At 35.1% G+C, this 22,621-nt stretch overlaps 1 protein-coding gene across 1 annotated transcript in view; it reads left to right on the top strand.

Annotated features, from left to right (window-relative positions):
* LOC141552182 (olfactory receptor 7A10-like) overlaps nt 1-21,585 on the top strand; it is a 53,514-nt gene extending 31,929 nt beyond the window's left edge. The window contains exons 2-3 of the mRNA XM_074284638.1: nt 243-347; nt 20,631-21,585. Coding sequence (XP_074140739.1) covers nt 243-347; nt 20,631-21,585 — 1,060 coding nt within the window. The remainder of the gene's footprint in view (nt 1-242; nt 348-20,630) is intronic.
* The last annotated feature ends 1,036 nt before the right edge of the window (nt 21,586-22,621 follow it).

Genomic DNA, 22,621 nt, shown 5'->3' with positions numbered 1-22,621 from the left:
ATAATTTCTTAAATTCTAATTATGTTAGTAGTATTTCCTGAGATGTGAGACCTGGAAAGAAACTGAGTTCACCTAGTCCAACTTTATTTTACACAGGAGAAAATTGAGTCCAATAACTTAGGAATTAATAACCTAAAATCACATAGACATTAAGTGACAGATTTGGAATTTAAACAAGTCTTCTGGGTCCCAATCTAATGTTCTTTCCATTACAAAATGTGAAGTATATATTTCAATTTTAGTCTATTGCCACATGTTTTCCTTTGTATATACACAAGAGGCATGGGACCAGAAAACCAAACATGTGTATCAGAATTCCTCCTCATGAGACTTTCTGAGAAGCCATAGCAGCAGTTGCCCTTCTTTGGGCCATTCTTAGGCAAGTATATGATAACTGTAGTTGGGAACCTTCTCAACATGTTGTTCATTAGCTCTCACTCCTACCTACAACCCTCAATATATTCCTTCCTCTCCACCCTGTCTTTTTTATCTTAGTCTAGTATCCACTAGAGCCTCTAAGATTATCTCCTCTGCTGAATTTCTTGCCCAAATATGCTTCTTTGTGGTGTTTGATTTTTTTCTTTTCCCTGTGATGTCTAAATTGAAAATTATATTTGCGGTCCCAGCTGTAGAATAGAGGCTTTATGTGACCTCCACTGACCTTTTCTCAAAACAATAGTAGATTAAACCTCTAAACTGATTTTGGAGTGACAGAAACTGCAAATATCTAGAGTACAACATGTTCCCAGAAAAAGATACCTTGGAAAAATTTAAGAACAGGTCTGTTTCAAATGGGTAGGGGGACAGTCTGATGAACTCAGACCACAGCAGAGGGAGACCAGGGCAAGTAGGTGAGGACAGAAGTCAGAGTGTTGCAGCTTCCATGCACCAGGAAATCTTCTGTGAGGGTCTTCGGCTATTCTGGACTGGTTGCAAGCAGGTAGTTAGCATATTTGCTTTAAAATCACCCTAAAGCAATTACAAAAGGCAACTTGTAAGGTGCCTAGCCCTGGAAGAACTCAGCACCTGTCCACAATTATGCAGCACTGGAAGTAAGTCAAACATACTGGCCCCAGGGCAAACTAAAGAAACTGTCACTCCTTTGCTTTTTTTTTTTTTATATTTAATTTTTATTTTATTTTATAATTATAACTTTTTTTTTGACAGTACATATGCATGGGTAATTTTTTTTACAACATTATCCCTTGTACTTACTTCTATTCAGATTTTTTCCCTTCCTCCCCCAACCCCCTCCCCCAGATGGCAGGCAGTCTTATACATGTTAAATATATTACAGTATATTCTAGATACAATATATGTGTGTAGAACTGAATTTTTTTGTTGCACAGGAAGAATTGGATTCAGAAGGTAAAAATAACAGTTCTATAATAATATAAGTGTTCTGGATGTAGCTGATTCTGTCCATCATTAATCAATTGGAATTGGATTAGCTCTTCTCTATGTTGAAGATATCCACTTACATCAGCATACATCCTCATACAGTATTGTTGTTGAAGTGTATAGTGATCTTCTGGTTCTGCTCATTTCACTCAGCAACAGTTGATTTAAGTGTCTCCAAGCCTCTCTGTATTTCTCCTGTTGGTCATTTCTTATAGAACAATAATATTCCATAACATTCATATACCATAATTTACCCAACCATTCTCCAATTGATGGACATCCATTCCTCTTCCAGCTTCTAGCCACTATGAAAAGGGCTGCCACAAACATTTTGGCACATACAGGTCCCTTTCCCTTCTTTAGTATTTCCTTGGGATATAAGCCCAGTAGTAGTATGGCTGGGTCAAAGGGTATGCGCATTTTGATAACTTTTTGGGAATAATTCCAGATTACTCTCCAGAATGGTTGGATTCTTTCACAACTCCACCAACAATGTATCAGTGTCCCAGTTTTTCCACAGCCCCTCCAACATTCATCGTTATTTGTTCCTGTCATCTTAGCCAATCTGACAAGTGTGTAGTGGTATTGGGGGAAAGGCTGAACAAGTTGTGATGAATGATTGTGAGGAAATATTACTGTGCTAAAAGAAATGATAGGTTCAATGACTTTAGAAATGTATGGAATGATTTGTATAAAATGATGAAGAGTGAAGTGAGCAGAACCAAAAATATATTGTATACAGTAACAGCAATATTATTTTTTTCTAATTTTTATTTTATTTTTTAATTATAACATTTTTGACAGTACATATGCATGGGTAATTTTTTACAACATTATCCCTTGCACTTACTTCTATTCAGATTTTTTCCCTTCCTCTCCCAACCCCCTCCCCCGATGGCAAGCAGTCTTATATATGTTAAATATATTACAGTATATTCTAGATACAATATATATGTGTGTAGAACCGAATTTTTTGTTGCACAGGAAGAATTGGATTCAGAAGGTAAAAATAACAGTTTACATTCATTTCCCAGTGTTCCTTTTCTGGATGTAGCTGGTTCTGTCCATCATTAATCAATTGGAATTGGATTAGTTCTTCTCTATGTTGAAGAAATCCACTTCCATAAGCATGCATCCTCATACAGTATCATTGTTGAAGTGTATAATGATCTTCTGGTTCTGCTCGTTTCACTCAGCATCAGTTGATGTAAGTCTCTCCAAGCCTCTCTGTATTTCTCCTGTTGGTCATTTCTTATAGAACAATAATATTCCATAACATTCATATACCATAGTTTCCCAACCATTCTCCAATTGATGGACATCCATTCATCTTCCAGCTTCTAGTCACTATGAAAAGGGCTGCCACAAACATTTTGGCACATACAGGTCCCTTTCCCTTCTTTAGTAGTTCCTTGGGGTATAAGCCCAGTAGTAGTATGGCTGGGTCAAAGGGTATGCACATTTTGATAACTTTTTGGGCATAATTCCAGATTGCTCTCCAGAATGGTTGGATTCTTTCACAACTCCACCAACAATGCATCAGTGTCCCAGTTTTCCCACAGCCCCTCCAACATTTATCGTTAGTTGTTCCTGTCATCTTAGCCAATCTGACAGGTGTGTAATGATACCTCAGAGTTGTCTTAATTTGCATTTCTCTGATCAATAGTGATTTGGAACACTCTTTCATATGAGTGGAAATAGTTTTAATTTCATCATCTGAAAATTGTCTGTTCATATCCTTTGACCATTTATCAATTGGAGAATGGCTTGATTTCTTATAAATTAAAGTTAATTCTCTGTATATTTTGGAGATGAGGCCTTTATCAGAACCTTTAACTGTAAAAATGTTTTCCCAATGTGTTACTTCCCTTCTAATCTTGTTTGCATTAGTTTTGTTTGTGCAGAAACTTTTTAATTTGGTGTAATCAAAATTTTGTATTTTGTGATCAATAATGGTCTCTAGTTCTCCCTTGGACACAAACTCCTTCCTCTTCCACAAGTCTGAGAGGTAAACCATCCCATGTTCCTCCAATTTATTTATGATTTTGTTCTTTATGCCTAAATCTTGGACCCATTTTGATCGTATCTTAGTATGTGGCGTTAAATGTGGGTCCATGCCTAGTTTCTGCCATACTAATTTCCAGTTTTCCCAGCAGTTTTTGTCAAATAATGAATTCTTATCCCAAAATTTGGGATCTTTGGGTTTGTCAAAGATTAGATTGCTATTTTTATTCACTATCTTGCCCTGTGAATCTAACCTATGCCACTGATCAACTAGTCTATTTCTTAGCCAATACCAAATGGTTTTGGTGACTGTTGCTTTATAATATACCTTTAAATCAGGTATACTTAGACCACCTTCCTCTGACTTTTTTTTCATTAGTTCCCTTGCAATTCTCGACCTTTTATTCTTCCATATGAATTTTGTTGTTATTTTTTCTAGGTCATTAAAATAGTTTCTTGGGAATCTGATTGGTAGAGCACTAAATAAATAGATTAGTTTGGGGAGTATTGTCATCTTTATTATATTCGCTCGGCCTATCCAAGAGCACTGAATGTCTTTCCAGTTATTTAAATCTGACTTTATTTTTGTGGCAAGTGTTTTGTAATTTTTCTCATATAATTCCTTACTCTCCTTTGGTAGATATATTCCCAAATATTTTATACTATCGACTATTATTTTGAATGGAATTTCTCTTTGTATCTCTTGCTGTTGGATTGTGTTGGTAATGTATAAAAATGCTGAGGATTTATGTGGATTTATTTTGTACCCTGCAACTTTGATAAAATTCTGAATTATTTCTAATAGCTTTTTAGCAGAGTCTTTGGGGTTCTCTAAGTATACCATCATGTCATCTGCGAAAAGTGATAATTTGATTTCCTCATTTCCTACTCTAATTCCTTGAATCTCTTTCTTGGCTCTTATTGCTGAGGCTAGTTTCTAGTACTATATTGAATAGTAATGGTGATAGTGGGAAACCTTGTTTCACTCCTGATCTTACAGGGAAAGGTTCTAGTTTATCATCATTACATATGATGTTTACTGAAGGTTTTAAATATGTGTTCCTTATTATTTTAAGGAATAGTCCATTTATTCCTATACTCTCAAGCATTTTTAGCAGGAATGGATGTTGGATTTTATCAAATGCTTTTTCTGCATCTATTGAGATGATCATATGGTTTTTATTAATTTGATTATTAATATGGTCAATTATATTATAGTTTTCCTAATATTAAACCAGCCCTGCATTCCTGGTATAAATCCCACTTGGTCATAGTGTATTATCCTGGGGATGATTTTCTGAAGTCTATTTGCTAATATATTATTTAAGATTTTAGCATCAATATTCATTAAGGAAATTGGTCTATAGTTTTCTTTCTCAGTTTTCGATCTACCTGGTTTAGGTATCAGTACCATGTCTGTGTCATAGAAGGAATTTGGTTGGACTCCTTCAATCCCTATTTTTTCAAATCGTTTACATAGCATTGGAGTTAGTTGTTCTTTTTTTTTTTTTTATTCATTTTTCCAAATTATCCCCTCCCTCCCTCCACTCCCTTCCCCCTATGACAGGTAATCCCATACATTTTACATGTGTTACAATATAACCTAGATACAATATATGTGTGTAAATACCATTTTCTTGTTGCACATTAATTATTACCTTCCGAAGGTATAAGTAACCTGGGTAGATAGAGAGTAGTGCTAACAATTTACATTCGCTTCCCAGTGTTCCTTCTCTGGGTATAGTTATTTCTGTCCATCATTGATCAACTGGAAGTGAGTTGGATCTTCTTTATGTTGAAGATTTCCACTTCCATCAGAATACATCCTTATACAGTATTGTTGTTGAAGTGTATAGTGATCTTCTGGTTCTGCTCATTTCTGAGTTAGTTGTTCTTTAAATGTTTGGTAGAATTCACCTGTAAATCCATCTGGTCCTGGGGACTTTTTCTTAGGAAGTTGGTTAATAGCTCGGTCTATTTCTTTTTCTGAGATGGGACTATTTAGACTACTTACTTCTTCCTCTGTTAATCTGGGCAAGCTATATTTTTGAAGGTATTCTTCCATTTCATTTAAGTTATCGAATTTATCAGCATAAAGTTGAGCAAAGTAGCTCCTAACTATTGTTCTAATTTCCTCTTCATTAGTGGTGAGTTCACCCTTTTCATTTTCAAGACTATCAATTTGCTTTTTCTCTTTCCTTTTTTTAATCAGGTTTACTAAGGTTTTGTCTATTTTGTTGGTTTTTTCATAAAACCAACTCTTAGTTTTATTAATTAATTCAATAGTTTTTTTACTTTCAATTTTATTAATCTCACCTTTTATTTTTTGAATTTCAAGTTTTGTGTTTGTCTGGGGGTTTTTAATTTGTTCCTTTTCTAGCAATTTTAGTTGTAAGCCCAATTCGTTGGCCCTCTCTTTCTCTATTTTATGCAAGTAGGCCTGTAGAGATATAAAACTTCCCCTTATTACTGCTTTGGCTGTATCCCACACATTTTGGTATGATGTTTCATTATTGTCATTTTCTTGGGTGAAGTTATTAATTATGTCTATGATTTGCTGTTTTACACAATCATTCTTTAGTATGAGATTATTTAGTTTCCAATTATTTTTTGGTCTATTTTCCCCTGGCTTTTTATTAAATGTTATTTTGATTGCCTTATGGTCTGAAAAGGATGCATTTACTATTTCTGCCCTACTGCATTTGATTTTGAGGTTTTTATGCCCTAGTATATGATCAATTTTTGTATAGGTTCCATGAACTGCTGAGAAGAAAGTATATTCCTTTCTGTCTCCATTTAGCTTTCGCCAAAGATCTATCATATCAAACTTTTCTAGTATTCTATTTACCTCTTTGACTTCTTTCTTATTTATTTTGTGGTTTGATTTATCTAATTCTGAGAGTGCAACGTTGAGATCTCCCGCTATTATAGTTTTGCTATCTATTTCCTCTTGCAGCTCTCTTAATTTCTCTTTTAAGAATTTAGATGCTGCACCACTTGGTGCATACATGTTTAATATTGATACTGCTTCATTATTGATGCTGCCCTTTAGCAGGATATAATGCCCTTCCTTATCTCTTTTAATTAGATCAATTTTTGTTTTTGCTTGATCTGAGATGAGGATGGCTACTCCTGCTTTTTTGGTTTTGCCTGAAGCGTAATAGATTCTGCTCCACCCTTTTACTTTTAGTTTGAATGTCTTACCCTGTTTCAGGTGTGTTTCCTGTAAACAACATATAGTAGGATTCTGACTTTTAATCCAGTCTGCTAACTGCTTCCTCTTTATGAGGCAGTTTGCCCCATTCACATTTATGGTTAGAATGACTAATTCTATATTGCTTGCCATCCTATTAACCCCTGCTTATGCTTTTCCCCTTTCCTTCCCTTTTACCCTCCTATCCAGTATTAAGCTGGTGAACACCACTTGCTTTTCACAGCCCTCCCTTTTTAGGATCCCTCCCCCACCTTAAAGTTCCTCCCCTTATTTTACCCCTTTTCCTTGAAATTACTGTATTCCCTTCCCCTTAGCTTACTCCTTCCCTTTCACTTTTCAATGAAGTGGAAGAAGTTTCACCATAAATTGAATATGTCTATTGATACACGCTATGTTCATCTCCCTCCTTTCTTTCTCTCAGATATAATAGGTTACCTTTGCCTCTTCATGAGATGTAGTACCACCACTTTACACTTTTTTATGATATAATCTCCTTTCCACCTCTAGTTTCTAAGACAAATTGTACATATGTTCTTTACATATTTTTTTGACAGAAGTATAGTTCTCAAGATTTCTTTTTACCTTTTTAGAAATCTCTTGAGTTCTGTATTTGAAGATCAAACCTTTTATGTAGGTCTGGTTTTTTCATCAAAAATAGATGGAATTCATTTATTTCGTTAAATGTCCATCTTCTTCCCTGGAAAACGATGCTCATTCTTGCTGGGTAAGTTATTCTTGGCTGCATACCAAGTTCCTTAGCCTTTCGGAATATCATGTTCCAGGCCCTGCGTTCTTTTAATGTGGACGCTGCTAGATCCTGGGTTATCCTTATTGTGGATCCTCCATATCTGAATTGCTTTTTTCTAGCAGCTTCCAATATCTTTTCCTTTGTCTGATGGTTCTTGAACTTGGCCACTATATTTCTTGGCGTTTTGATTTTAGGGTCCCTTTCAGTAGGTGATCGATGAATTTTTTCAATGTCTATTTTATCCTCTGTTTCCAAAACGTCTGGGCAGTTCTCTTTGATAATTTCCTCTAAAATGGTGTCCAAGCTCTTTTTTTCCTCCCATTTTTCAGGGAGTCCGATTATTCTCAAATTGTCTCTCCTGGATCTGTTTTCCAGGTCTGTTGTCTTTCTGGTAAGGTACTTGACAGTCTTTTCAATTGTTTCATTTCTCTGGTTTTGCTTGACTCCCTCTTGGTTTCTCCTTGAGTCATTCATTTCTACTTGTTCCAGTCTAATTTTCAATGATGTATTTTCTTCACTCACTTTTTTTATATCTCTTTGTAATTGTCCAATTGAGTTTTTATCTTCTATGGAATTTTTTTTCCATTTTATCCATTTTATTTTTTAGAGAGCTGATTTCTTTTTCCAGCTCACTAATCCTGTTTTCCTTGGAGTTGTTTACCTTTTCCAGCTCACTAATCCTGTTTTCCTTGGAGTTGTTTACTTTTTCCAGCTCACTAATCTTGTTTCTCAATGATTTGATTTCTTTATCCACTCTGTCTTTGAATGCATGGGATGACTTCTCCAGGCTCTCTTGCCAAGCTTCCCTTTCCTTTTCCCATTTCTCTTCCAGCTCTCTTGTGAGAGCCTTTTTGATTTCCTCTATGAGGTTCTTTTGTATTGAGGAGCAGCTTATTTCCCTCCCAGGGGATACATCTGGGGACAGTCTGTTCCTAGTCTCCTCAGCATTTGAAGTCTGCTCCCTCTCCACACAGAAGCTGTCAATGGTTAGAGCCCTTTTGAATTTTTTGTTCATTTTGTCAGAGTAGGAATCAAAGAAAACAAACTGAAAAGAGAAACAATTGGTCTGTTTTGCGGGGGATGGGGCTGGATGGTATTAATGGGCTTCCTCTACAGACTGGGGGTAGGGCAGCAGAGAGCCACTAACAGAACAGCAAAGACTGTACTGAGTCTGCGCTCTGAGGCTCTGAGAACGCACCGAGTCAGTCCAGGTGGGGGTTGGGGGTGGCCGGGCTCTGAGAGACGCTGGCTTTCTGGGGTTTTAATCTTCACCTCTGGTGTTTACACCCTCTCCACTGCTCCTGGCTTGCTGCCAAGAGGGAGCATCCACACTGGGGCAAAAGCCCTTTCACAGAAAAGGCAGAGATCACACCCCTCCCCCTCCGGTCTGAGCTGTGTGAGCTGCCTGTCTTGCTCTGGCTGTCTGCCCTCAGTCTGCGCCCAGTCTGATTGGCCCTCCCCCGAGCAAACACAGACCTTTTCTGGCGACTTTCAAGGATGTCTTCTCTTGGTGATTATTTGTGGATTTCTTTCTGGGTCAAGCATTAAGTCAGAGGCTTGTCATGAAGTAAGTTCTGAGAGAAAACGAGGAGCTCAAGCAGCTGTCTGCCTCCACGCCGCCATCTTGGCCGGAAGTCCCCCACTCCTTTGCTTTAAGAGCAAATCTCAACCTTTTAAAAAATGAACAAAGGCAAAAAGAAATCTGACCGTAGACAATTTTTATGCAGAGAGAGAAAGAACAGACCACAAGCTCTGAGGTTCCAAAAGGCCAATCAACTCCAGATGAAGTCCCAAAGGAAGATATGATCTGGTCCGCATTTCACAGGACTTTCTTGGAAGATTTCAAAAAGGATCTTAAAAGAGAGTTAAAAGAAAAATAGGAGGGGGGAGAATGAGATCTTTGCAAGCGGGTATGAAAAAGGAAAAACAAATTATTTGAAGAAAACTTCTTTAAAAATAGATTTGATTAAATGGGAAAATCATACAACTCCCTACAAAATGGATTTGATGAAATGAAAAAAAGGAAATAAGTCCTTACAAAATAGATATGAAAATGATACCAACTCAATTGAAAAACAGAATGTGAAATGGAAAAAATGCAATGAACAAAACAATTCAGTTGGCCAAATACAAATGGAGCTTTAAAAAAGGTAACTGAAGAAAATAATACACTAAAAATTAGAATTAAACAAATGGAAGGGAATGATTCAATAAGATTTCAATAATCAGTGAAACAGAACCAAAAAAAAAAGAAAAATAGAAGAAAATATGAAATACCTCCTAGGAAAAACAACTAACCTGGAAAATAGATCTAGGAAAGACAATCTAAGGATTATTGGATTTCCTGAAAGCCCTGATGAACAAAAGAACCTAGACATTATCTTACAGGAAATCATAAAGGAAAATTGCCCTAATGTCCTCGAATCAGAAGGTAAAAGACCATTGAAAGAATTCACCAACTTACATGAACTGATGCTGAGTGAAATAAGCAGGACCAGGAGATCATTATAGACTTCAACAATAATATTATATGATGATCATTTCTGATGGTTATGGCTCTCTTCAACAATGAGATGAACCAAATCAGTTCCATTTGTTCAATAATGAATAGAACCAACTACACCCAACAAAAGAACTCTGGGAAATGAGGGTGAACCACTACATAGCATTTCCAATCCCTCTGTTTTTGTCTGCTTGCATTTTTTTATTTCCTTCTCATGTTAATTTTACATTATTTCAAAGTCTGATTTTTCTTGTGCAGCAAAATAATTGTATGGATATGTATACATATATTGTATTTAACATATACTTTAACATATTTAACATGTATTGGGGGTGCAGCCAAGATGGCGGAGAAGGCCCACATGACTTCCTAAGCCTCTCTCATACCCTCATTACTAATTATTAAATTCAGCCTCAAAAATAGCGCTGACTGGTGAAATTCACAAAGATTGGAAGTGTAACAATTCACCAGCCAAAAATAATCTGGAAGATCACCAGAAAAGGTTTGTCCTGAGTGGTGGGAAAAGACCAGTGCAGGCAGGGATACAATAAGAGGCTAGCATTTGGAGCGAAGCAGCAACAGGGGTGGCCTCTGTGGTTGGAAGGTTTACAGAGAGCTCTCTGCCATAGGCTGACTCCTTTATTTTCATTGCAGAGTAGAGGACCAGCAGAGAAATTAGAGCCTAGGGTAGAGAGTACTCTGAAGAACACCAGAGACTAACAGGATCTGGCTGTGCCCATCCAGGAATGGAAGTGATTCATGCAGACCATAACACAGCTCTGCAGTGGCATTCTGCAGCTAGGGGCTTTTGTGGAGGGCAGTCACAAATCTACAAGTCAGGGGGCATAGCTCAAGGCAGCATCTAATCTGCACAGTGAGGGGTTCAGCCTGGGGCAGTGGAATTTCCCCAGCTCAACTATGCTACCCAGGCAGAGACATTTCCCAGTGCCTTGTGGTTTGCTGGGCAACTGCTAATACCCAAATTTTGCTGCTTAGCCTCTAGCCCCAAGGTAGTCGCTAATCCTCAAAACGGGGCTCCTTGCAAGGCACTTCTTAGCAGCTCGGCTGTGATACCTAGGCCTAGTCACTTCCAATGTGAGCACTCCCAGAACACTCCTGCAGCTTGGCTGCTTGTTGCAGCCCATTGACAGGACAACTACTCTCCATACACCTATCCCTGCTCTGCAGAGGAAGCTGGTAACCTCCTTGCCCTGAAGGCAGACCCTAAATGCTTTTTTTAAAAAGTGAGTAAAAAAATCAAAAGGACGATAGATAGCTTCTATACAAAAAGAGAGCAGGTTTTCAACACCAAGGAGATTAATAGCAGACAATCTCCAGACAATACCCCAAAGGGGGATATAACCTGGTCCCCAACACAAAAGGCTCTCCTTGAAGAAACTATAAAAAATCTTAAAAGAGAACTAGAAGAAAGATGGGGAAAGGAAAGAGAAGCTATGCAAGAGAGTAACAACTTCCTGAAATGTGAATTGGAAAAAGTAAAGAACTCCCAGGAAGTATAGAGAAACAGAATTTGTGAACTGGTAAAGAACCCCCAGGAAAGCAGGATTTGTGAATTGGAAAAGATAAAGAACTCCCAAGAAAGTAGGATTTGTGAGCAAGAAAAAGAAAATAACTCAGTAAAGGAAAAAAATAAGTGAAATGCAAAAAAAAAAAAAAAAAATCCATAGAACAAAACAACTCATTTAAAAACTCAATTGGACATATAAAAAAGAAGTTTTTTTTTTTTAAAAAGCTAATGAAGAAAATAACTCATTAAAAATCAGAACTGAACAAATAGAAATGAATGATTTATTGAGACATCAAGAATCATTGAAGCAAAACCAAAAAAAATAAAAACTAGAAAAAAATGTTAAATATCAACTTGGAAAAACAACAGACCTGGAAAATAGATCTAGGAGACATAATCTGAGGATCATTGGGCTTCCCAAAAATTATGATGAAAAAAAGAGCCTGCATACTATTTTACAAGCAATCATCAAAGAGAACTGCCCAGATGTAATAGAATAACAAGGTAAAATAGGCATTGAAAGAATTCATCTAACACCTTCTGAAAAAGACCCTAACATTAAAACACCAAGGAATATTGTGGCAAAATTTTGGAACTAAAAAAATAAGGAAAAAATATCACAAGCAGCCAGAAAAAAAAATTCAAATACCGAAATGCCACAATAAGGATCACTCAAAATCTGGCTGCTTCCAGATTAAAGGATCAAAGGGCCTGGAATTTGATATTCCAAAAGGCAAAAGAACTTGGAATGCAGCCAAGAATAAACTACCCAGCTAATCTGAGCATTTTCTTCTATGGAAGAAGATGGTCATTTAGTGAAACAGATGAATTCCATTTGTTTCTAAGGACAAAAAGCAGATCTAAATAAAAAAAAAATGATCTCCAACCATAGGACTCAAGAGAAGCAGAAAAAGGTAAAAAGAACACTTGATTATTGTATTTCTATTGTGGATATACATAGAGAGTACATGAATAATTTGATTTTACTGATATAACATAAAAAAGGGAAGTAGAAATCGAAAGGAGATAGTATCAGAAAAAGGGAAAGAGGGAAACTACATCCCATGAAGAGGCAAAGGAAACCTATCATATCTTAGGGAATTTAGAAAGGGGAGGAACACTGTGTGAATCTTACTCTCATCATAGTTGGCTCAAAGAGAAAATAATTGACATATTTGAAGCTCCTTTCACCCCATTAAAAAGTGGGAGAGAAAAAGGGAAAAGGAAAAGAGTAATAAGGGAAGGGTATAAGAAAGGGGAAGGGATTCAAAGGGGGGAGGGAGGTATCCTAAAGAGGGAGAACTGCATGATGCAAGTGGTGCCCATAAGTTTAATACTGGGAAAGGGGGTTAGAGTGGCCAGAAAGAGAAAAGCATAATCTAGAGATAATAAGATGGCAGGAAATACAGAATTAGTAATTTTAATTGTAAATGTGAATGAAATGAACTCTCCCATAAAGTGGAGGCAGATAGCAGACTGCATCAAAAGTCAGAACTCTACTCACAGGAAACACATTTAAAGCAGGGAGTTACATACAGAGTAAAGGTAAAAGGCTAGAGCAGAATCTATTATGCTTCAGGTGAAGTAGAAAACGTCATCCTTATCTCAGATCAAGCAAAAGCAAAAATTGATCTAATTAAAAGAGATAAGGAAGGAAAGTATATCTTGCTAAAGGGTAGCATAGACAATGAAGCATTATCAATACTAAACATATATGAACCAAGTGGTATAGCATCTAACTTATTAAAGGAGAAGTTAAGAGAGTTGCAAGAAGAAGTAGACAACAAAACTATCTCAACTTTGCACTCTCGGAATTACATAAATCAAACCACAAAACAAATAAAGAAGTAAATAGAATATTAGAAAAATGAAGTATGATAGATCTTTGGAGAAAAATGAATAGTGACAGAAAGGAGTATCTTTCTTCTCAGCAGTTCATGGAACCTATTCAAAAATTGACCATATATTAGGACATAAAGACTTCAAAATTAAATGCAGGAAGGCAGAAATAGTAAATGCTTTCTTTTCAGATCACGTTTCAATAAAAACTACATTCCACAAAAAGTTAGGGATAAAAAAATAGGGACAAAAAAGTAATTGGAAATTAAATAATCTCATCTTAAAAAATGACTGGGTGAAATAGCAAATTATAGACATAATTAATAACTTTACCCAAGAAAATAACAATAATGAGATATCATACCAAAATGTGTGGGATGCAAGCCAAAGTAGTAATAAATGGAAATGTTATATTTTTACAGGCTTACTTGAATAAAATAGAGAAAGAGAAGATCAATGAATTGGGCTTGCAACTTAAAAAACTAGAAAAAGACCAAATTAAAAACCACCAATCAGATACTAAACTTGAAATTCTAAAAATTAATAATATTGAAAGTAAAAAAAAAAAAAGCTATTGAATTAATAAATAAAACTAAGAGTTGGTTTTATGAAAAAAAAACCAATAAAATAGATAAATCTTTGGTAAATCATCTGATTAGAAAAAGGAAAGAAGAAAATCAAATTGTTAGTCATAAAAATGAAAAGGAAGAACTTTCCACCAATGAAGAGGAAATTAGAGCAATAATAAAGAGTTACTTTGTCCAACTTTATGCCAATAAATATGATAACCTAAGTGAAATGGAAGACTACTTCCAAAAATATAGGCTTCCTAGATTAACAGAGGAGGAAGTAAATTGCTTAAATAATGACATTTTTGAAAAAGAAATGAACATGCTGTTAATCAACTCCCTAAGAAAAAATACCCAGGACCAGATGGAATTCTACCAAACATTTAAAGAACAATTAGCCCCAATGCTATATAAACTACTTGAAAAAATAGGGAATGAATGAATCCTAACAAATTCCTTTTATGACATAGACATGGTACTGATACTTAAACCAGGCAGGTTTAAAACAGAGAAAGAAAATTATAGACCAATCTCCTTCATGAATATCGATGCTAAAATATTAAATAAGATATTAGCAAAAAGAGTACAGAAAATCATGCCCAAAATAATGCAACATGACTAAGTAGGATTTAAACCAGGAACGCAGGGCTGGTTCAATATAAGGAAAACTATTAGTATAATTGACCATATCAGTAACCAAATTAACAAAAATCATATGATCATCACAACAGTTGCAGAAAAGGCATTTGATAAAATCCAACATCCATTCCTATTAAAAAAACAACTTAAGAGTATAGGAATAAATTGATTTTTCCTTAAACTAATCAGTAGGATCTATTTAAAACCATCAGTAAGCATCATAAGTAATGGGGATAAACTGGAACTATTCCTAATAAGATAAGGAGTGAAACAAAGTTGCCCATTATCACCATTACTATTCAATATTGTATTAGAAATGCTATCTTTGGCAATAAGAGTTGAGAAAGAGATTAAAGGAATTAAAATAGGTAATGAGGAAACCAAATTATCACTTTTGCTGATGATATGACAGTATACTCAGAAAACCCTAGAAATTCTACTAAAAAGGTATTAGAAATAATCCACACCGTTAGCAAAGTTGTAGGATACAAAATAAACCCAATGTCAATGCTGAAAAATTAGCCATGCATATATCTTGAAAATATAATTAAAAAAAGAATGAATGGTTGGGCAGTTAGGTAGTGCAGTGGACAGAGCACTAGCCCTGAAGTCAGGAGGACCTGAGTTCAAATCTGGTCTCAGACACTTAACATTTCCTAACTGTGTGGTCCTGGACAAATCACTTAACCCCAATTGCCTCAGCAAGAAACAGAAAAAAAGTTGTTGATACTTTATGAATTCAAATTAATTGGTTTAACTATAGAGCAATCAAGCCAGTTTGATTAGTTGACCAAATGTTCAATGTTGATGAAATATTTTAGTGGTTGCTTTATTTTAAAAGATGTTGAACAACTCTGAAAGACATAATGAAAAATGTGATCCAAAGAAAGAATTCCAAAGAAAGAACTGCTTTGGGCTAGTCTAGTTTTATTTATTTTATTTATAACATGACTAAAATACAAATGTTTCATGTTATTATGTATAATAATGTTTAGTTTTATATACATATATAATGTGTTGTACACGACAATATATATATATATATATATTTAATTTTTTGAATAGGTATAATATTGAGCCAAATCTAATTAGATGAAATTTAATAGAAGTAAATACTCTTAGACTCAGATTGGGAAGGCAAAATGATATGTAAGAGGAACAATTAAAGAAATTAGAGAAATTTCTCTTAGAGAGAAGACTATATCTTAAGATAATAAGCATTTTATTGGGTTTGAAATTATTTAACATGAAAGAGTGATTGGATTTATTCTGCTGGGCTGCAGATGCAAAAATAACAAAACAAAACAAACAAACAAAAAAAAAAACAAAGAAGATTTGAGTTCAGCAGAAGCAATAACTTTATTGAGCTTAAAACATGATGATAGCAGAATGAAATGCTCTGAGATTCAGTGGATTCCTTATTTGGAATGTAGTAGATGATTCAGATTGTACTGAAGGCTCTCTGAGATACTTTCCTGCATCAAATCTCCAGGGTTTGGTACTTTGATGTTAGTTAGGAAGATTTCTGCCAAAGTTTCCTGCCCTATAGGGATTTCAGGTGTTTGGGGATGGGAATGACAATTATATGCTTTTTCTAATAATGGATTTGGGGAATTGAGCCTCTAGGACACTAGAAGTTTCAAATATTCTTCTTGTTCTTCCATAGGAATAGATAATAGCTAGCTGGCCAGGACAGATTCTGTTTGTACTTCCAAGAGATATCAACCTAACTGCTCAAAGCTCTCCACTATTTCTGGAAACCAAGTAACTGACTTCCTTGTCCTTCATTCCAACAGATGCAGTAAGGCAAATCTGTTCCATTGATTATATTCAGTAAGTGATTGGAAGTAGGAAGTATTAGGAAGGGAGTCTAAAAGAAATGGAAAGTAAAGGAAAAGAGAAGAACCTGTTGCTGTACAGAAACTCAAGGAGATTCTAGCAAACCCAACATGGCTCAGATAATGTAAGAAAATCTCACCTAAGTCAGGGTCTACTTACAAGCCCAGAGTTGAGCCCAGGACCAAGGCTGGAGGAAAAGCAAAGGAAAGTAGAATAAACCCTATACTCTTAATCATGTTCAGGTTCTATGCATTCATAAAACCTTGATCTAATTATTGTCATTATTGATTCTTGAGCCATAAAATGGGTATCAACATTTCCTTATTAATGTTGTGGTGTATTTTTTTTTTGTAATACTCAAATGAGATCTTTTTTTGTGGATTTTTTTTGATGACCTTAAATTCTTTTAGAAAGAATTTTTTTTGTTACAATAACAGAAATATGATTCCATTATTGCCCAATCCATCTCAGCCAAGTATAATCCAAACACCAGGAACAATCTTTAGCCAAAGGTAAGTCTCAGATGCATCAATGATAACCCAAGAAAAGGATATGGGTTATGCTCCTAATTCAATAATAAAGATATTAAATTATGTTAATTCCTTTCTCATACAAAAGTCAAATGACTACTGTCATTCTACATACTTCTGAAATGCACTGCAGAATAAACCTGTCACTCAGGCTTCATGTCATAGGATCAGCAAATGTGAGATAATTGACAGATTTCCTACTCAGATAACCATTTCTTATGATATCAAGATAGAAATAGGAGTAGTTTTCATAGAATGGGTTAAAATTCCTAGAGAGATTTTCAGGAAGAAATATATGATAAAGACACTGACAGAAACTCTATAGTACTTGGAGTATCATCCAATGTATCAAGATATCTGGTTGGGCTTTTTATAAGGGGTGTTAATATTGTATGATATATGACTATGAATATTTATGAATGTTCCTTAGATTTTCTTAAATTTAGCAGAAGTAGTTATCTCTGACTCACACATCACTTTATACTGTCTTCTCTCTATAATCCTAATATAATGTTTTCTCATCTTTTAGTCAACTTGTTTACTTGGTCTTTTTTCCTTCTCATTTCCTGGTACTGATAGGAGATAGATCACATGATTTGAAATTCTGACTTATTCTAATTCGATTTTATATTCCTCTTTCCCACTCTCCTTCCTTTCTACCTTCTATTCTTATCACCATTTCTCTGAATGCTCAGGCTTATGCTGAGTTTATAGCTATAAAAGTCAGTTTGTGCAAAGATTTTTTGAATTCTACTATGAGGAATTATTCCTCTCCAGGAAGTGTTTTGTACTAGGTTGTTTAATGGTATACAATGCAACCATACTGTAAACTAAAGACTCTGATCAATTATCAGTGAGTTTACAATTATCTGCCTTTAATATTGTGGGGATTAAGGGGCTGGGGGAAGAGAGACACCATGCTTTACTATCCATGCTTCACCTCTCCTTCCCCCAGTCATTTATTGTTTTTGTAAATAGCACTTAGTACAGTGTTTAGCACATAGTAAATGTTTGATAAAGTTTCGCTTCCTAACCATGTAGGAAGAGCTTGGTATATGCCCTTCAAAGCCATATTACATTTTCCATGGATCATGTTTTGCAAAATCTTATTTAGGTCTAGTTGGACTAAGGGGCAACTGGTATCCATTTCAATTCTGAGGTTCTATTAGAATCCTCAGAGTGATTATTCTTTTAGATAGTCTGTCTCATTTATTTAGATTGTCCTTGCCTTTTCTTGCTAACATAAAGAATATGCAAGATAGTCCTGTCCTTATTTGAAATTAACTGAACTCTCAAGTCTTAGGTGGAGAATTGACTCTATCCTTTTAGAAACACCTTTCCAGACAGAATACTCCCATTTAATCCTCAATCTTTCTTCGATATACCGTATTGTTAGCCAGAGCCACATATTATAGTCTTTTTTTTTTTCCTTTGCAAAGTCACATACATAATGGAAAAGAAACTTAAAGAACAAGGTCAATGAAGAAGAATGTCAAAGTTTAGAAGTATTATAAACATGAGCCAGAACTGGAAGGCAATATTGTCTGGAACTCCCATAATCCTTTTAAGTTTGATGGAGCAGATTCTCAGAGAAATGCCCTTTCATATATAGTCTGACTATCTCAGGAAAGCCTTAGCAATACAGATTCTCAAAATACTGGAAGACTGATATATCTACAACCAACTATATGTAGCTATAGTATATTAAAAAGGGAACAAAAAAAAACAAGCCCAAAGAAACTCCCTTTTATATAAGGCTGAAATTCAGTTTAAAAAATGATGTGAGGGTTTCTAGTAGACAGTTAAATTAATATGAGTTAATAGTGATATATAATGCAAAGTAGCTAACAATAAAAACAAGGTTAAACTGCATAGAAGAGTTATAGTTTTCAATAAGGAAGTGATCATCTTGTTCTTTTAAGATCTCATATGAAATTTCTGTTTAGTTCTGGATACTATGATTTGGAAAGAACATTGAAAATATGGACAGTATGAAAGGGAGAGCAATCATTATGTTGAAGGGCCTATTTAGATGAGCTAAAGGACTGGAGTTACTTGGTCTAAAGGAGATAAAACATGCAATTTGCACTGAATGGTTTCACATATTTCAAGGGATGTTATATGGGAAAGAAATGAGATTTGTTCTACAAGGACTCAGAGCATTATATAAAGCTTGAATACAGGCATATTGGGATTCAATAGAAAGGAAAGTAAAAACCCAAACTCAGAGGCTCTCTCAGGAAAAGGGGAGTTTCTTCTTCATGGAGATTTTTAAGGAAATGTGATGCCCATTTGCCAGGTATAATAGAAAGTGGAATTTTGGTGAGTACCCTTTTATATTATGTGTCTTATGAGATCTTTTCCATTTCTATGTGATTTTATGATTCCAATAAAAAAACGGACAGCCCAAAACTTTTTGTCATACAACTTCGCCATTCTCTTACTCTGCTATTGAATGTAGAAGTAGACATGCCCTGCTTGTAGCATGTCTTCCTTTTTTAGGCTTAAGTACATTTTATGTACTATTTCAAAATTAAGTCTATTTTATTCAGAACTTAAGAAACAAATAAGCATTACCATAATATAGGAGAGTTTAAAAAAGCTGACTATACATAAAATTGTAAATCTATTAAGTAAAATGTGTTATTCTTTTTAATATGTAAGAATCATCATGTATCTTTTTTCCTTCTTTTTCTCCCTCCTTCATCTTACAAACAGCTACCATTAGATCCAAAATGTGTGTGTATATATGTAAATATGTATACTTACATATATATATTTACATATATTATATTCATTTATACATGCTTTTATTTAGCGATTCTTTCACCATTTGCAGATAGAATTTTACTTTATATATCCTTTGTAATTAATGTGAATACTTAAACAAAATAACTTAGTTACTGAAAGTTGTGCTTAAAACATTATTATTCTTAATTTATACATCCTATTGATTCTTCCCATTCATCTTTTTCTAAGATCATTGACAACATTATTTCACAATAATATCAGATGGTGATCACATACCATTACTTGTTCAGCTATTCCCCAGTTATTGGGCATACCCACAATTTTCAGTTCTTTACCTCCATAAAGCAATCTGATGTAAATATTTTACAACATATAGGTTGTTTTCCTTTCTCCATAATTTTCTTTACAAACTGACCTGATAATCGAATTGCTTGGTCAAAGGGGATAGATGGTTTAATAAGTTCTTGGGCATAATTACAAAATGCTTTTCAAAATGGTGGAGTCACTTCATAGTTTGACCAATAGTCAATTAATACTCCATTTTTCTACATCTAATCTAATATGTTTGCATTCTTATTCAATCACTTTGGTCAATCTGATAGGTGTATAGTTATACTCAGAATTTTTGCATTTCTGTGAGCAATAATGGTATAGAACATTTTTCCTATGGTTTCAATTTCTTTTGATATCTTCATCAGAAAACTGCTTGTTCATATAGTTTTTCTGTTGATCAACTGGGGAATAGTATTCATTTCTTTATTCCACTGAACAATGGTCACTGATGTTCAGAGCTGATTTGATGGGGTGTTCATTTGTAAAAGTGGCTGTTTATACTCCAAAGGTTGTATGAACTAAAAAGAACTATGGAGACTTTTAGGTTCACATCATTACTCTTATGTTTATGTTGCGTGTAGAAATGGTGACTTATCTAAGAGCAGAAAGGCAATAAGTTGCAGAGAAAGGGAAAGAACCTAGAAATAATTAGTCAGAGTTTGCTGTTTTTTCATTTAAGATACAAGAATAAATGTATTTTTATGCCATGCTCTTCTCACTTCTCTTTCCCAGCAGAAAAGTCGACCCAATAGTGCCAGGAAACCAAACAGAATTCACTGAATTCATTCTCCTGCAATTTTCTGAGAAACCAGAGCATCAAGGGCCCCTCTTTGGGCTGTTCTTGGGCATATACTTGGTCACAGTGGTTGGAAATCTGCTCATAATGTTGGCCATTGTCTCCGATTCTCACCTTCACACCCCTATGTATTTCTTCCTTTCCAATTTATCCTTTGTGGATCTCTGTGTGGTATCTACCACAATACCCAATATGTTGGTGAGCATCTTGACCAAAAACAAGGCCATCCCCTATGCTAACTGTCTTGTCCAGATATACTTCTTTATAGTTTTTGCTGGTTTGGACAATTTCCTCCTCACTGCAATGGCCTATGATCGTTTTGTGGCTATCTGTCATCCTCTACATTACACAGCCATCATGAATCCTCGGTTGTGTAGCTTTCTGGTGCTGATTTCCTGGATAATAAGCCTCCTAAATTCCCTTCTTCACAGTGTAATGGTAACACGGCTCTCCTTTTGTAAAGACCATGAAATGTCACACTTCTTTTGTGATCTTGCTGAGGTTCTAAAACTCTCTTGTTCTGACACCTTTATCAATTATATCTTGATATATATTGTTGCTGGACTGCTGGGCGTCCTACCTCTCACAGGAATCATTTTCTCTTATACTCAGATCTGTTCTTCCATTTTAAAAGTCCCATCTGCTCAGGGTAAGTATAAAGCCTTTTCTACTTGTGGATCTCACCTCTCTGTTGTTTCTTTATTCTATGGCACAGGGTTTGGAGTATATTTGAGTTCCTCAGCTACTCACTCTTCCTGGAAAACCACAGTTGCCTCAGCAATGTATGCTGTTGTCACCCCCATGTTGAATCCCTTCATCTATACACTAAGAAATAAAGACATAAAAAATGCCCTTAGGAAACTCATTAGCAAAACAGCCTCTTCTCAGTGATGGGGATGACTCCTTGTCTTTGAAATGAAACACTGCTACTTCTGGGGAAAACATTGGGAGGTAGAAAGTTGAATTCTTCATTTCTCTCATTCAAATCTATTCTTCCTTTAACCATTAGAGTAATTTTCCTAAAGCGTAGATCTCACTCTGTCACATTTATTCCACTAAATACCAATGGCTCTCAGTTGCCTTTAGAATTAAATATAAAATCCTTCATTTATTATTCAAATCCCTTCATAATGAAGCCCCAATTTTCATTTCTGGTCTTCTAATATCATATTCCCTACCACATACTCTTGGCTCCAGTGTCACTGGACTTTTTGCTATTCCATTTCTTGGTTGTGGGCATTTTTTCAGGCAGTTCTTCATGTTTGTAATGCTCTCTCTGCTCCACTTTGCCTACAGGCCTCTTTTGCTTTTTTTTTTTTTTTCTTTAAGTAATAAGTTTTTTTTTCAAGAAATCTCATCATTTACTGGCAATCTCTTTTAACCCCTATTAATTCTAGTCTCTTTCCTTTGTTAATCATCTACAAATCATTATTAATTTAATTTATTATTATTTATTAATATATTAAGCATTATTATTCATGTGTAGCTTTTTTGTATGTTACCTTCCCCATTAGATTGGAAAATTCTTGAAGTCAAGAATTGTATGTTGCCTTATTTTGTTGCCCCAACGCTTAGCACAATGACTTACCCATATCAGGTTCTTAATAAATGTTGATTTATGAATCTCAGAGTGGCTACTATACTGAATCACTTTTCTGTTATTTATTAAAAATAACCTTGATCTTTTCCTTCATGGACTTTATTCCTGAAATTTCTAGCCCACAGTCATCAGGTTGAACACATTGCTCTTTCCCAGCATATTTTTTACCTCAAAAAATATTGGACATCGATTCCCAAAGGCAGGATTTTAGTTCTCAGCTCATGACTTATGAGCTATGTGTTCTTTGCCAAGTTACTTAATATCTTTCTGAATTTTTTTATTTCTGAAATGAAAATTGGAAAGTCTTACTATCTAACATTTTTTTAC

The sequence above is a fragment of the Sminthopsis crassicaudata genome, chromosome 1 (genome assembly GCF_048593235.1).
Source record: "Sminthopsis crassicaudata isolate SCR6 chromosome 1, ASM4859323v1, whole genome shotgun sequence".
Lineage (NCBI taxonomy): Eukaryota > Metazoa > Chordata > Mammalia > Dasyuromorphia > Dasyuridae > Sminthopsis > Sminthopsis crassicaudata.
Note: the sequence above shows the minus strand (reverse complement) of the source record. Positions and strands in the feature narration are given on the sequence as shown.